The sequence below is a fragment of the Eurypyga helias genome, unplaced genomic scaffold (assembly GCF_000690775.1).
Source record: "Eurypyga helias isolate BGI_N326 unplaced genomic scaffold, ASM69077v1 scaffold14883, whole genome shotgun sequence".
Classification (NCBI taxonomy): Eukaryota; Metazoa; Chordata; class Aves; order Eurypygiformes; family Eurypygidae; genus Eurypyga; species Eurypyga helias.
This window is the reverse complement of record NW_010243270.1, coordinates 36,747-51,473: the sequence shown is the minus strand read 5'-3', so window position 1 is coordinate 51,473 and position 14,727 is coordinate 36,747. Positions and strand designations below refer to the sequence as shown.

General features: G+C 37.6%; 1 protein-coding gene across 1 annotated transcript in view; it reads left to right on the top strand.

Annotated features, from left to right (window-relative positions):
* Window positions 1–14,727, top strand: part of COL28A1 (collagen, type XXVIII, alpha 1) — a 61,001-nt gene that overhangs the window by 34,586 nt on the left and 11,688 nt on the right. Inside the window, exons 24-27 of the mRNA XM_010149354.1 lie at window positions 2,678–2,746; window positions 4,891–4,959; window positions 11,356–11,427; window positions 13,521–13,589. Coding sequence (XP_010147656.1) covers window positions 2,678–2,746; window positions 4,891–4,959; window positions 11,356–11,427; window positions 13,521–13,589 — 279 coding nt within the window. The remainder of the gene's footprint in view (window positions 1–2,677; window positions 2,747–4,890; window positions 4,960–11,355; window positions 11,428–13,520; window positions 13,590–14,727) is intronic.

The following is a 14,727-nucleotide window of genomic DNA, read 5'->3' as shown; positions in this document are numbered from 1 at the left end:
TGTCTGTAATATAGAATGCTACTTCACTCTGGTTTTGTTATAAAACGAAGTGATGAACGTAACTTAATTGTCCATTCATATGCTTCTACTTCACCATTTAGGTTTTAATTATAGCAGTTATTTTTTATCTTAACAATGACCATGTCCTGCTGGATATGCAGAATACTATCTGCAAACATTTTTAAACTTCTTCCTCTTACCTACATATGGTGATGTCTATAGAACGTGAAAGCCATGGACATAAGATTTATGTTTATATTCTCTTTATCTTTTTTTTTCTTCTTCTTCTTAAAGAGGGTAGAAGCAACTATCCCTATTTTACAGCTTCAGAAAATTACTTTAAAACCTAACCTGGAAAGTTTGGCAGTGTAGATGAATTAATTCAGCATGCCATCTGTGACAACAATGGCACTCGCCTTGTTGCTGTTGAACTGACTTGCAATAAGTCACTGTGATTGTCTTTTCCAGACCCCACAAAACTGTGGGAAGCAGTAATCACAGAATTGCTCCGGGGTCATCTCTTGTGTATTTTTGATGCAGCTATTAAAAAAAAATCTGGTCTAGAGAACTATTTCTTACAGAAGATTTGGCTGTAGATTTGACTTAAGCAGATGAATAGCTGTGTTACTAATGGAAAAAACATCCACTTGACAAAATTCCAATTCTTACAGAAAAGACTGTGTTAACATGTATTTGGTATTTACAGTGGTCTCCTAAATTAAAACATCTGTTTGGCTGCTTTTTGCTGCAGTGGAACTAGAAGTAAAAATAGAGATGAACTCATGAGCCATGGTTTCCTTTCCTGTTAAAAAAAAAATGTTATTAGACATTTCTAAGACATTTCTCATTTTATCCACAATTTAAGAACTATGGATATTAAGAATGAGGAAAAGGTAAAATTGGCTTTCTGTTATAAAGCTATTTATGAACTAGAAGCACTCATTGGTTAATTTTTCACAGAACTTGACCAGATTTCCATCATTTGAAAATTAGGAAACATGAAGAAACATCTTCCAGGGCCAGTTTGAATCTGGCGGTCAGTTTGTGTTTAAAGTCTTTCAGTGAAACTACCTCTTTGGATTGAGAATAAGAGCAATTGATACAGGACTGACCTACCATGTACAGTTTTCTTTAAGCATAAGGCATGCTTGCATCCCTATCCCAAATTCCATCTTAAAGTGGTTTCAGGGTTTCATCTTAATCAGAACATTGAGTTTACCTTGTCTTTCTTCGTTCATTTACTTCCTAACTGAAACCTGTGAGGTACATCTTTAGGAGAGCCAAAGCAGCTCTTTCATTTTTCCTTGGCAGGGCTAAAGTTGGTTAAGAAGATTGATTGCTTGTGTCTATGACAGAGGTGTTCATAGGACAGCACATTTGGACTCAAAGTCTGGTTTTGTCAGATACCTAACTAGAATATGAGTCGATTTGTTCTCCAGGCATGGAGGCTTATTCAGACAGAACAGTCCATGACATCTGAGCTCATATCAGGACTCCATTTTGTTCTTTCTTGAAACATTATATTATTGCAGAATTTTACAGGTAAAATGCGCTAATGACACAGAAGTTTTCAGTCATTTGTAGTTTCTTTTTTTTCTAGATATTTATTTTTACTGGAATAGACAGGGAAATACTTGTTGTTTGAATGTAATTATTCTTCAGGATATGTGTATTACCAACTGACCCTCCAACACTCTGCCAGAGTGTCCATTTACATGTCTTGGTTCTGTGGGACTGAGTACAGGGTGTACATTTCTCCCTGTATGGCCATACACATACTGTGCTTAGGACCACAGTGGGTGTGTAGCCTACAAGTATCAGTAAGGATTTCTGGTTGGCAGTGTTTCACGTAGGAACGTCTACAGTACAGACTGACAGTCTATCTTGAGGGATACCTTAATGTTTTCTTTATCGGTTCTGTGAAGGAAATATTGCAAGCTCAGTTAAATTTCCCATTAAATATCAGGAAAACTATCACTGGAACGAGGGAAGAGGAAAAGATTGTTATTTGCTTCTCTTCTGGTTGGAAAAGGAAGCATTGAGGTTTTGGAAATGCACAGATCTTTAGTTGGAGTCAGTGGAAGAGTCACCAGAAGGAGTGATTGTCTCTTGATACAGAGGCTGATTTTAGGCTAAACTGAGAGAAATTATATATTTCTTATAATTGGTTGTGTTTCTTTCTTTCACTTCTTTCCTTTGTAGAATGCAGTTTTGCTTTACTGTATGAGAGAAGCAGTGTGATTACCTGGAAATACAAAATGTGTGATATAATATAGCTTAAGACTGGCATGTTGTGTTTCAGCATTGTTAAATTCATTCTTCAAGTGTCAGGACTTAGCCCCAGAGTCATAAAAGGTTAACTTTTTAAAAATAAATTTAACTTTGTATTGGCTTAAGATAAAGTCAATGTTCTGAATATTTCTCTCTGCAACTACAAATCTCAAAATTAATAATTTCCTAATGAGGACTCCTGTTCTTCTGAAGTCTTGATTGGGTCAACTGAAGGGACAAGAAAAAAGCACCAAAAATTTCTGATCTTTGTGAACGAATAGCAAGAGCTCGTAACTGCTGTCTGTATTCCCAAAAGGATATTAAATAGTTTGCTTACACATTTGTTAATATTTGTTGCATCGTGACAGTTACTGGCACAATGCCTGACTTAGTATTTTGTATTTAGGGTAACCAAGGACTACCTGGACCACGTGGACCTCCTGGAGAAAAAGGCAATGGCCACAAAGGTGAATCTGTAAGTACAATTTTAATTCTGTACTTTGTGTTCTACCAAACAAAAAGATTACTGTACAATAACTCAATATTTTATTACTTAACTAAATGCAATTAATATTCTCTTTCATCCTTTAGTTAATTCAAATATTTCATATATATTTTGAAGTTCTTTCCAGTGACAGTTTTACAGGCAGTCAGAAGCAGATATAAACATTTCTCATTTCAGCATCATGAAGGGGATGCTATGTAATTCCATCAAAATCTTCATGGCTGCTCATACATGTTTAATACAATCACAAGTTTGAATTCTTTTCCTTCCTTCCCTCCCTTTTTTTTACTGTTCTTTATTTAAGATCAGTAATAACATCTGCTTGGTAAAATCTTTCCGCCCTCAATTCCTTGGGTTTTCAGCTCCTTTTCATACCAAGGGGTTAAATCCTCTTTTTGAAGCTTACCCCAACCCTTGCTTTCCTGATGGTTAGCTCCAGAGGGGGTTAATGCCTGAGTATTCCCGCTGGCACATTCCAGTACAGGGGCATATCATCCTGAATTTCAGTCATCCAAAGCCGCACAGGCATGTTTGATGAGCCTTTCACTAGAAAGTGAAAATACTGTTGCATTCCTTCAACCACCACATGTCAAATTTCCATTAGCACTGTTTTCTTTATGTCTGTAACCCAGCTTTATTTCAAACTACAACCACAAAGGCACTCCCAAATACACTGAGGTGGGACCTGAGTGCTTCCAAATAAGTCATGGTTCAGCTCCAATTTCCTGTCATTCAAACTGATCCTGGGAAAATCCTTTGGGATCAGAATTAGTTCAGAGGGCATTCACTGAGAATTCCTGGTATAATGCCATGTACCTCACACATTTCACAGTACACAGGGACACTAGACCAGCTCATGACTCCTTGGAGGGTCAAGGACTGCCAGTAGTGGACCCAGACTATTAAACAAAGTACAAACTGCAAACACAAAAAACCCTTACTGTCATCCCAAATAAAACTGAAAAGCAAATGCAAAGACAATCATGAGGGAGTGATGCAAATAAATGACTGAAGAACTTTTAGTAGGCCTTAAAATCACAGAAATAAATAAATGCCTCATAAGAACTGATGTTTTATGCTTTACAAGTTATCTGTTTAAGCTATATTTAGTTTAAAAATAAGTATTGATAGATATAGAATCAAAGAGGTCAGTGAGAAGCTGAAGACTTCTCATTTCTAATTAATCAAAGAATTCAAGAGAAGCCTGCTTTGGTAACCATTGATTAATAAAACTATACAAATGCCCAGTCACAGGAAGACAGATTTAGGAGTATGTGTTTCCTGTATTTCTATTAGTGACTAGAGAATTAAAAAAAACCAGCTTTGCTCTACAGTAGTATTCCTGAAATCATGTCTATTCTAGGATTCCCATCTACAGCTGTCGTAAGAGCCGTGCTTCTCTGCAACTCAATCTCAGGCTTCAGTAAAAGCTGCTTTTTTCTGCCTGCCAAATGAGTACAAGTCCTTGAAATATGTGAAGGTTCTGCTGTGCTGCAGCATGCATCTTTCACCTTCGCAGGCCACCTTTCCACACCCCATGATCTGGAGAGACCCAGCTTCATAAACCACTGGCAGACATGGGACAAGATGTATGTAGCTAAGTCTCTGTGGCATGATGGGGAAAATACGTCTGCTCTATGAATGCTGAAAGGGAGGGTGGGAATGCCTCCAACAGTATAAAGGGCAGCTGAAGGAGCTGTGATAGCTTGAGCGGGGAGTTCAGGACAACAGACTACTGAACACAAATACACCAAAGTATGCTAGGGTTACCCACCCCAGATTGAATGGGTTAGCTCTGGTATCCCAGATGTGTAATGTCTGCAGCGTATGAATCACGGAGCAATGTCTGCTTTCTCACTGCTTTCTCTGAAATGAGAACAACTCCAGTGTTCTTAAGTCAAGAGCTGGACTTCTTTTCCACCACTCAGGTAGTCTTTTCAGGTTTCCACCTGGGACTGAGGATGACTGTTGCTCAGTACACACTGGAAATCTGAAGAATGCAGCAAAACCAAAGAGATTAGTAACTATGGCTGAAATTCTCTTCTTCGTTGAAGAACAAAAGTACTCTTCCTTTAGGACAACTACTGACATGCTTTATTTCTCTGCTATACCAGGGACCCCCAGGACCACCAGGCCCCCCAGGACCACCAGGCCCAAAAGGCGTGGGAGATGCTGGACCAAAGGTACTTGTACAGTGGTAGTATGTGCATTTGACTAGTAGACAAGATAGACAAACATGTCCCAAAAAATGCTTTAGATTAGAATGGCATGTATGTGTCAAGCTGCTGCGAACTCGTCTCCTGCTTTCCATTTCAGTTCAAAGAAAAATTTGCAATAGATACAAACCAGTTCTTGCTTTATCCACAGACTTGATGCAAATCTGCAGGTTTTCCATACATCCAAAGACCCAGGATGTTTCTAGAGCCTGGAGTTGCAATGTGGAATTCAGGATCCAATACAAACAGAGCACTGCCTAATAATTATGCACATCCTTTCCCTTACAATGTGCAAGGGATGAGGCCTTAAAAGAGGCAGGGGGAAATACTGGTTTCATGGAACTAGCGAGATATTTTTGAAGTTCCTAGAAATTGTTTCCTAATAGAAGACTATAAACCTTATCCAAAATCAATATTGGTTTAGAGGAAAAATTTGGCAGGGGAAAAAAAATTGTGAAGGGATTGGAAATATAATACTGAAACACTTCCAAGTTTTTATCATAAAACACAGAATAGTCAACGTGTTATAAAGTTCTAAGTGGTATGTAATTCATCTAAAAAACCACATTGTAACTACTATCTTATAAAAAGTTGGGAAATAGATTCTTAAGACTAAAATCATGCAAGAAAATGCTTTACAGTATCCTACAGAGTGGTTTTATTAATTATTTCCTCATTACATATGTGAAATAGGAAACAGGCAGCCTGTTGTAGGAGAAAGCAAAATAAATATTGCCCAAATAAGTTATTTCCCAAACAGAAGGAACTTTCAACTTCAGTTCCCAGAACATGAGAATTACCATTTAAAATAAACAACAATAACTTCTTAAAAACATATCCACAATAAGGGAATAATTGAAGGATATTCATCCTTGGAGTGACCACAGAATGGCCTGACAATGGGATCTGAGAAACCTGGCTGTGTGTTCCTATTCTGAATTACTGCTTATTAACACAAGACATTTCACATGAAGTAATGCAAGGTCTGGCCCTTGACACAAACTACTAAAGAACTAAAAGCAATTTCAGTTATGTCATTGAATACAGACTTACAGAAAATATGTATTGTTAAACTAATTAGATTTTTTTATATGAGATTATATTGTTTCCAAGATAGGGATATGAGACTTGATATAATACATATTAGACATTTTTCTTGCTACTACAGAACATTTCATTAAAATCCTAGAATATTGTATGAAATTATTAAGGTGGACATTAGATAAAAATGTAACTTATGACTGCAAGATGTCTAGGCACATCGTTATGTCTGGAATTTCCCTCTGGTTCCTAAATACATAATTCTGGAAAGTAGTGTTTCCCAAAGAAATGGAATTGGAAGGTCATGTCAGGTAATCACATGAAAGGATCTCCCACTGTGATGCTATGGTTGAAAGATTACAAACACCAGAAATACAAATCAGAATTGCATTGAGATATAGGGGTTTAACATAAAGAAATTTGAGTTAAATCCAATGTGGAAACTTTTTTTTTTAAAGTGAAAGGAAACGACTAGAATAATTGTAGTGAAATTCCTCACAACTGCGTTTTTTAAAAACAATGCTTGTTGCATTTTTTGAAAAGTATCACAAATATACAAGGTATACAGAATTAAACTTAGAAAGATCATAGTGCCTGTCTGTCTTCAAGGCCAGGCTGGATGAGGCTTTGAGCAACCTGGTCTAGTGAAGGGTGTCCCTGCCCATGGCAGGGGGGTTGGAACTAGATGGTCTTTAAGGTCCTTTCTAACCCAAACCATTCTATGATTCTGTGATATGAGAGCGCAAAAAGCAGGTCACAAGTCTCCTGTTCTCGTAATCATGAATCCATGTAGTTGCTGGGATAAGCAATTCTTCAGCTGTATAATTATTATGAAAGTGCCAGCCCAGATCTTAACTGATGGAAGTACAATATGGTATCTTTAAATGCATTAGAGGGGAGGAGGTAAAAGCTGTAAAATAAAAGAAAATTTATCCAGTTTTTGCAGTGACAGACATGGGATCTAGTCTTTTTATCACACTGTAAGGCTTGTGATATAACAACATATATATTTAATTAAATCATAGTTTAGCTATTATTCTACTTACAGTTTTCACTTTCAGCTCTAAATGATGTAAATCATTGCTAGTTGAAGCGAGTTGTTCATATTCCTTTATAAAGACATCAAATCCATACTTGTCAGTCTCTTCTCCACCCATGAACAGCGTGTTACCATCCCTCCAGATCTGTGGGCTGAAGTATAATTCTAGTAGTAGGAAAGAAGGGTTGTTGGTAATACCTCTTTGTGGAGGAATATGGCCTGTGTTGTGTTAGTTGAACATTACCAATTAATGATATATTTGGCAATAGCCTCACTACTTCAACCTGAATTTGACTGAGCACAAGTGAAATACATGTGCAAACTCAGTCTTCTCTGGTGACCTGCATGAGTGTCTTAGGCTGGATCAGAAATGCACTGTTGAAGTGAATCTCCCAGTGGACCCATTTACTGTGCTTTAGATTCCAAAGGTCTGTGCGGTCCCACAAATCAGGAAATGTTTTTCCTTCAGATGACGCTAAACTAGACCTGATCTGGAAGTGCTCTTAATGTACTTCTACCCCCAGCAGGTGATGAGTCCACAGGAGCAGACCAGGCAGGTCTCCTCACATTGCTTACAGGGTAAACATCAGGCTGCAAATCTACTGCTACTGAGCTTGTAGCACTATTTGTTGATGGACATGTAGAGTTAGAAGCTGCCTATCCTAATAATCAGTTGTGGGGTAGATTCAGAATGCACCATATCCATGGGTTATGGGGAAGAGTTGTATTACAAAGAACCCTGCAGAGTATCTCTTTTCAAGTGACACAACACAATTAGGGCAAATCATACCTGTATGAAAAGTTCTGCATGGATCTACATTGTGTTGCAATGTGATGTTGCCCATTAAGTCTGGCTGCTCAGAGTAGTGCTTATCTAAGAGTGTCAGTCAGAAACATTTAAAAAATCAGGACTTTAAAAACATCTGATAAAAAATTAATTTGTATTTTTTACTTTTAAATAGTTAAGTTTCTTTTTTATGATGTACCTAGATGGGTGTGTTAATCCTATGGGGGAAAATGCATATTGCTTCTGTAAACAGTGAGCAGCTGTAGCTTTTGCAATGTGTGACTGTTGCACAAAGCACGCATCATCCAAATGGAGAGTTGCATCTGTGATTTAGTTCTGTGCATCCACACTGGACATGGTGTAGAGTACACTGGGAAAGAAGAAACGAAGTATATAAACATCTCTTCTCAGTCCCTGATTTTTTGCTCCTGTCTGCTTATACAATGTTTTGATTCCTTAACTGCTGCATAACATTCTGGTAACAAAGGTGCCACAAGGAGAAACAATTCACTTGAATTGCAAGAATTCTCCCAGAACTTAGATAATAAAAATAGACAATCATGGTGGTTGTTTTTTTTAAATAAAATATAAATGCACTGGCTACCTCTTCTCTCTCCCACATAAAAAATGAATATACGAAGAACAGCAGTAATCTCTGCCTATAAAAAAAAGAACATTTATTTGATAGAAGAGACTCATAAATTTACACACTAGTTAATTTGAAATTCCTTTGAGTATCATTATATAGGAATGTTCCACTCAGCTGAATCAGAGCTCTGTTCTCCTCACTTGCAGAAATGGCTCACATATGTGCACACTACTAGATAGGAATTTTATGTATCAGAGGTCAAATTCACATGAAAACGAAATTGGAACATGTGGGATGCATTCAATCCTGGCAGCACCCTATTTTCTGTAGCATTAGAACAGAAGCACATAATGTTAGAATGTAATAAAACATTGATTTAAAAGCACTGTTGCCAACTAGAAGGTGGGTTACAGACATTCAAGACCAAGAGCACAGGACTGGAAGTTAAGCAAGTTTCATTCTCAGTAACGGGAGGATTATTGAAATCCTTAGTGTAGTCCCTGGTGCATGAACATTTGGGCTGGATCCAGTTGCAATATAAATAACTTTTGTAGCTTGGGTCCTGTCTATTTGAACTAAAATGTGGAAAGTAGAGATGCAATGTCTTTTTTAATATGTTCTTCTTATAAATATCTTTATATCCACTAGCTCTCGCTAAGGAGAGTATTGCAGTGTCTGTTTTATGTTTCAGTATCGAATACACATGCTTCGGAGTAAATGAGATTCATATATTTGCAAGCCAACATTTATTTTTCAGGTGACCATTAGGTCATTTAATGAATGTTCATGAGCAAATGGTAAGGAACAGACATTGGAATCCCATACTTTACACTGTCTTGACTCAGCTCTTTATTTCTTGTTTCAGTGATGTTTTTCTAGTTCACTGTTTTCTGACGGTAAAGAGCTTGTCTACAGGCACAATACAGGAAATAAATTAGAGCTTATCAAAGAACAGTACTGATCCTTCTTGAAATGAATTCCCTGGAGGACAGTTTAGTGTCACACCTTAGGAAAAAGAGCTGCTCCACTTCACAAGTCATAAAGCAAAATAAAGAAGTCTTTTCTCTAAGCCAAGGAATACAGAAACTTTGAGGATTACTATAAAGCTCTACAAAAGAGCTTTTCAGTGAGACATCTGGAATTAACTAAGCATGTGAGGCTAGAATTCAGTCCTTCACCTGCAACGACCCTGAGTAAGAATGCGTTACCCATGGGAGGAAGAGACAGATGACTTCAAGTCACCTTTGTGCTCTTTTGGTCAGGGCTGGTCTAAGAGCAGGTTGTAGGTGTATTGGATACTGGACCATAAGGCATCATTTACGTCTTTAGGAACCTCCCATTCAGCTGCCATCACAGCGACTTACAGGCTGTTTCACAGGCCACAGGAGCCCAGGATTTCCTTTAAAAAAAACTTATAATGCAAAGTCTTACCTGTATGTCCACCTTAGCTCTGGCACCTCTGGCAGGTTTCAGAAGCAGGCTTGGGCAGGGAAAGTTGTGACTACTTTGCACAACTTCAGCTCATGAAGAGTTCTACAAAACCATGTATAAAAAACAGATTGGAGTGGTCTCTCACCAGGTCTTGAACCTTGGGCATTTCACCTATAAGTAGTTGTTATAACTGCACATTCCTCACAGAAAGAAAGTCAGTAGAAGCCTTTTGTTTCCTTCCTTTTTAATCAGTTTGATATGGTTGATATGTTATTTTTTTTCACTTAGAACTCATGTCATCTGTGATTTGTGTGACCTATACTTGCACCTCACTCCTAGTTAGAATGCTCCCTCTGCAGGCACAGCCATTTCTACAGCTTTTCTGGGTGCAAATGAAGTACAATGAAGAGACTTGATAATGAAATGTTTTATTTTGTCAAGAAATACAATTTCTTCTTGGCTCTGTTGTTAATATATTGGACAATCAATAGCTTATCAGAACATTGCTTTCTTTCACACTTGCCTGCACAGGCATAGGTTTAGGGCCATTTTCTAGACATCATTCAGAATTTTCTGCATCTGTATCTTATAAGCTATAGATTTATTTTTTCTTTTCAAACTGATGTGAGTTTTTTCTCCTCTTCCCTCATTGCCCATTCCCTCATTTGTACAGTCATGGACTGAGGAAAAAAAACCTGCCTCTTATGTCCCTGTCCCTTACCACTACCAGTAATGTCCCCTGACCCCCATCTCCTTCCTGGGCTGGGCTGCAGCTCAAGGGGCAGCACCTGGCTCAGTGTTACCTGCATTACCCCCCTGGCCAGCTAACTTCTGCCTTCTGTCTGCCTGCTGGTTAAGGGATATATATTCCAGAAGAAAAAAGAGGACTAACACAGGCAAGCAGAAACACAGGCAGGGTATCACTTAAGCATCATTCCCTTAGGAAATCAAGCTAAACATATATGCATTAAGCTTTTTAAGTAAACAAAGAAAGGGCTGCTCTTTTTGTTCTTCTATATCAATGCTATTAAAATTCATTTAGTTTTCATAAACACATTAGTTTGACAGTTCTGGAAATTAAATATCTCTAGTTTCAGAACAAGCACAGTATCAGTGATCACTGATGTGTCCCACTGGTAAGCCCCTGCAGAACGTGATGGGAAAATGGTGGTGTTTCCAAATGAGTTTGCTTTTCTTTTTCTTCTGAAGCTGATAAGCATGCAAATTAAAATGCTACCTCTGTTGGTGATTTAATCGTGTGGACCTTTGCATGTGGAATAGTGTTCTTCACCTAGAGCTTAAATATTGTGGGTGCCTGCATTCTGGGCTTTTTTATATCAGTAAAGCAGTTGTTTATGTATATAATGTTTGTTTTGCTTTTTAAACTCAGTAGTTTGGCTAACTACTTCATAAGTGGATGAAAAGTGTAACAGTTAATAGGTGATAAATTGCTGACATTGCTGTGACTATTTTTAGGGAGATCATGGAATGAAAGGCTATCGTGGGCCCCCGGGACCACGGGGCCCACCAGGAACAGATGGTCCCAAGGTTGGTACAATGCCATTTTGCAGCTTTCTGCTCTTTGTGGTGCTGGTTGTTAGACTGATCTCTCAGACACCAGAATATCTTGCTTTACATTGGTACATCTGCAGGAGAAATCATGGGCAACTGACCATACCCTTCTACCAACTGGATTAGGAAGAAACACTGACTCGATGAAAGTGCATTTGCAGCTATACTTTATGAGATTACAGCTGGAAATTGAACAGAGCTAGCAGGCTGATAAATGTGTTAAATGATGCATTTCTTCTGTGTGTATCTGTTCTGTTTCCAAGAGATTGTTTTGTGGTGGAAAATATGTTAAATGCAAGTTTTACATTTGCAATTTTTGTCAGTGAAATTGAATCCAATTAATTTTATCAGTTAAACCATTAGGAAAGAAACATGAAAACAAAAAGTTAATTCTGTAAGTATCCAACATACAACATCTGGGCAATTTTTTCCTCCCTCCACTAAATGATTTAGAATTCAAAAAAGAAATACTAGTAAGGAAAGTAATTCAAATCATGGATTTCTTTATTATAGACACATTCATCAATTATTTTTACAAAGGCAGTAGGAGAAACATTGGGCTTCTGTGTATGTTTCACCACTTTAACTTAAGTTAAAAATACATATGTCTTTTAAACTTTGTCTAGTTTTTTTAGCAGAAATTAACAGAAGTCTCCACTGCCATTTTGCATAAATCACTACCTGAATGGTGAAACATTGCTATTACCAACCTGTTAGAGAAATTCAATAAATGCAATGACTGATAGAGCATGAATATTTTCTCAGGATGTATGTCTGACTTTCCCTTCATTTCTGAAAGCTGCTGCAATTTCAGCACATTGGTAATCATACGTGTTTTAAAAAAGTAAGTTTGGATTTGTGTCAAAATCCCACAAATACATGACACTATGCACTGCTTCCGCAAAGCTTTCAAGAATGAAAAATGCTAGGGAAACAGTATTTTTTTTCAGGAGCGAGGACCTCCTTGTAGCATGTAGTTGTTGAGACAGGCTATTTAACACTGCAATGTTTTGTGTGAACCCCTGCTTATACATATGTAGATTAACAGTGTTTTTCACAAGAGATTCTGTCAAAGTTTGTGGAAAAGTTTTTGTCTACACAGATGAGTGATGACTTTTCAAAAGTCACCAATATCTAGAAGTTAACTATTTAGAGCTAAGTATTTCTGTTTAACGAGGGTAAGTTTTGATATACTTCTGCATAAATATTCAACATATGTAAAATATAGATAATTTATATACCACTGTATGAATTCCATTTACTGTATTGGAGCACAGTAGTTATTTATTATAAGATAGTAATCAAAAATCCAACCTGAATCTACAGAAACTCTTAGGAAGCTGGGTCAAACATGGAGAGCTTTTTTTAACTAGAAAAAAACCCCAAAAAACCAAACAAACTAAAAAAAATTTTAAAAAAAGCGAACAACAACAAAAAACCCCCACACCAACAGAAAAAGGAAAAAGCAAACATTTAATTTTGATGTAATCAAAGGAAAATGCTCCCTCTGTCAGATTAGCCTGCCTCCAAAGCACAAGGGGTTTGTCCAGCTTTGACTTTATCAACACAAATCAGCAGGTGCTGCTTTGGCTTTTCTCTCCTCCCTTCCCACTTAAGATTTTCTGAATGACTGGTGCTCCCAGAGACAGTGGAGCCACATTGAAACATACACAACTAACGTGCTGGGCAGATTTACTCATACCGGGTTTTATTCCTCTGGTCCTTGGTGCCTCTACTCTTCATTGCCCTTGTCTGGAGAGATTGCACAAAGCTGTTGGATAAAGATGATTTCTCTTGGTTTCTACCCAGGAGAAACAGGAAAAAATATCACACTGTTTCATAGGTGTATTTTATTCCTTAATTATTTTCAGCTTGGTTGATCCTTTACATTTCTTGGAATTAGCCAGGGACTATTACTGAGGCCCAGAGTGTGAAACCATAAACCAAATAAGAATCAGAACTAGAGTCTTTGAAATGGTTTCTCTTTTTCCTTGCAGTTATTTTGAGATTACTTCCTTAGTATTACCAGGAATATAGCTTACCTTCTTTTGCCCCACTGACTGTTACAGGGTATTATGGGACAGAAAGGCGTGCCTGGTCCACCTGGCCCCCCTGGCGACAGCGTAGAAGGAAGCAAGGTAATCCAGTTTAATGTGGTATCTGTCTAATTTCTTCTCAAAACTGTCTCTTCAGGAGATTCGTTGCATGTTTTTCTCCCTGCATAATTTCTCTGTGAATTCTGTTTGCCACTGAGTCAGTGCAGTCTTGCAAATATTCATGGCAAATTAAATTTTCTTGTTCACAAGGTATGTAATATTAACTTTATTGAGTTTCCAGTATTGTTGGCACCCGCTTGCTCTCCTACTATTCTTGGCATTATAAATATATTTAACCTGGGAAAAAAGTCTCAACACTGCCACATCTTACTGACTGACTTAGATTTAAAGCATGCTCCTAAGAAACCATCCAGGGTTTTCTCTGGATGCCCTTATAAAAGACAGTAACAGAGGTCTACCATGTGTTGTCAAAATAAGTCAAACAGCACATACAGGAAAACAGAAGAAATGAACCAGTCTCCCACATGCCCGTTATCAGTTTTTTTTTACCCAGTTCCAGCTTAACTGTAACCTCTCTCCTTATAAGGAGAAGCATAAACATAGTAACATATTCTGAACACTCAAAGTTAATAAATTGTCTTGTCATAGACGTGTGGAAGAAAATTATTAAAACTGGAGGCTCTAGTGGAGAACAACCCAGGTTTCTCCTATTTCTTTTAAATCAGTGTGCTTAAAATTGAGCATATGAGTGAATACTTCCCTGGATCAGGAAGCCTGTGCTTATCAAATCACCAGTGATGCAGAAGGAGAAGCACTATTTTTGTTGGATTAGGAAAGATGCCTCTCTATACTGCAGTTGGCTGGAGACACTAAAGGCACCGAGGCTTTACTGACAAGGTAGGTTTTCAGTGGAAAAGTGACATGCTGAAACAACAACAAAAAAAATCTTTAAAATGTACCATGTTGGTGAAACATTTCATAGCAGAACCTTTCTTTGGTTAGGGGTGGAATTATTTCATACAAGCTTTACCAGGAAAGCACGAATTCCTTCTGAATTTTTGTTCAGTACTTGCTCCAATTCCAGCTTCAATGCATTCTATTTTTGTATTAATGTTCAGTCATTTCCCTTTCTATACTACAGAGAATCCTTCCTTTTTTTCGCTGTGAGGTGTTTTACAGCATAAAAACATACTTTACCATGTTTTTCCTTTTCTCCTTA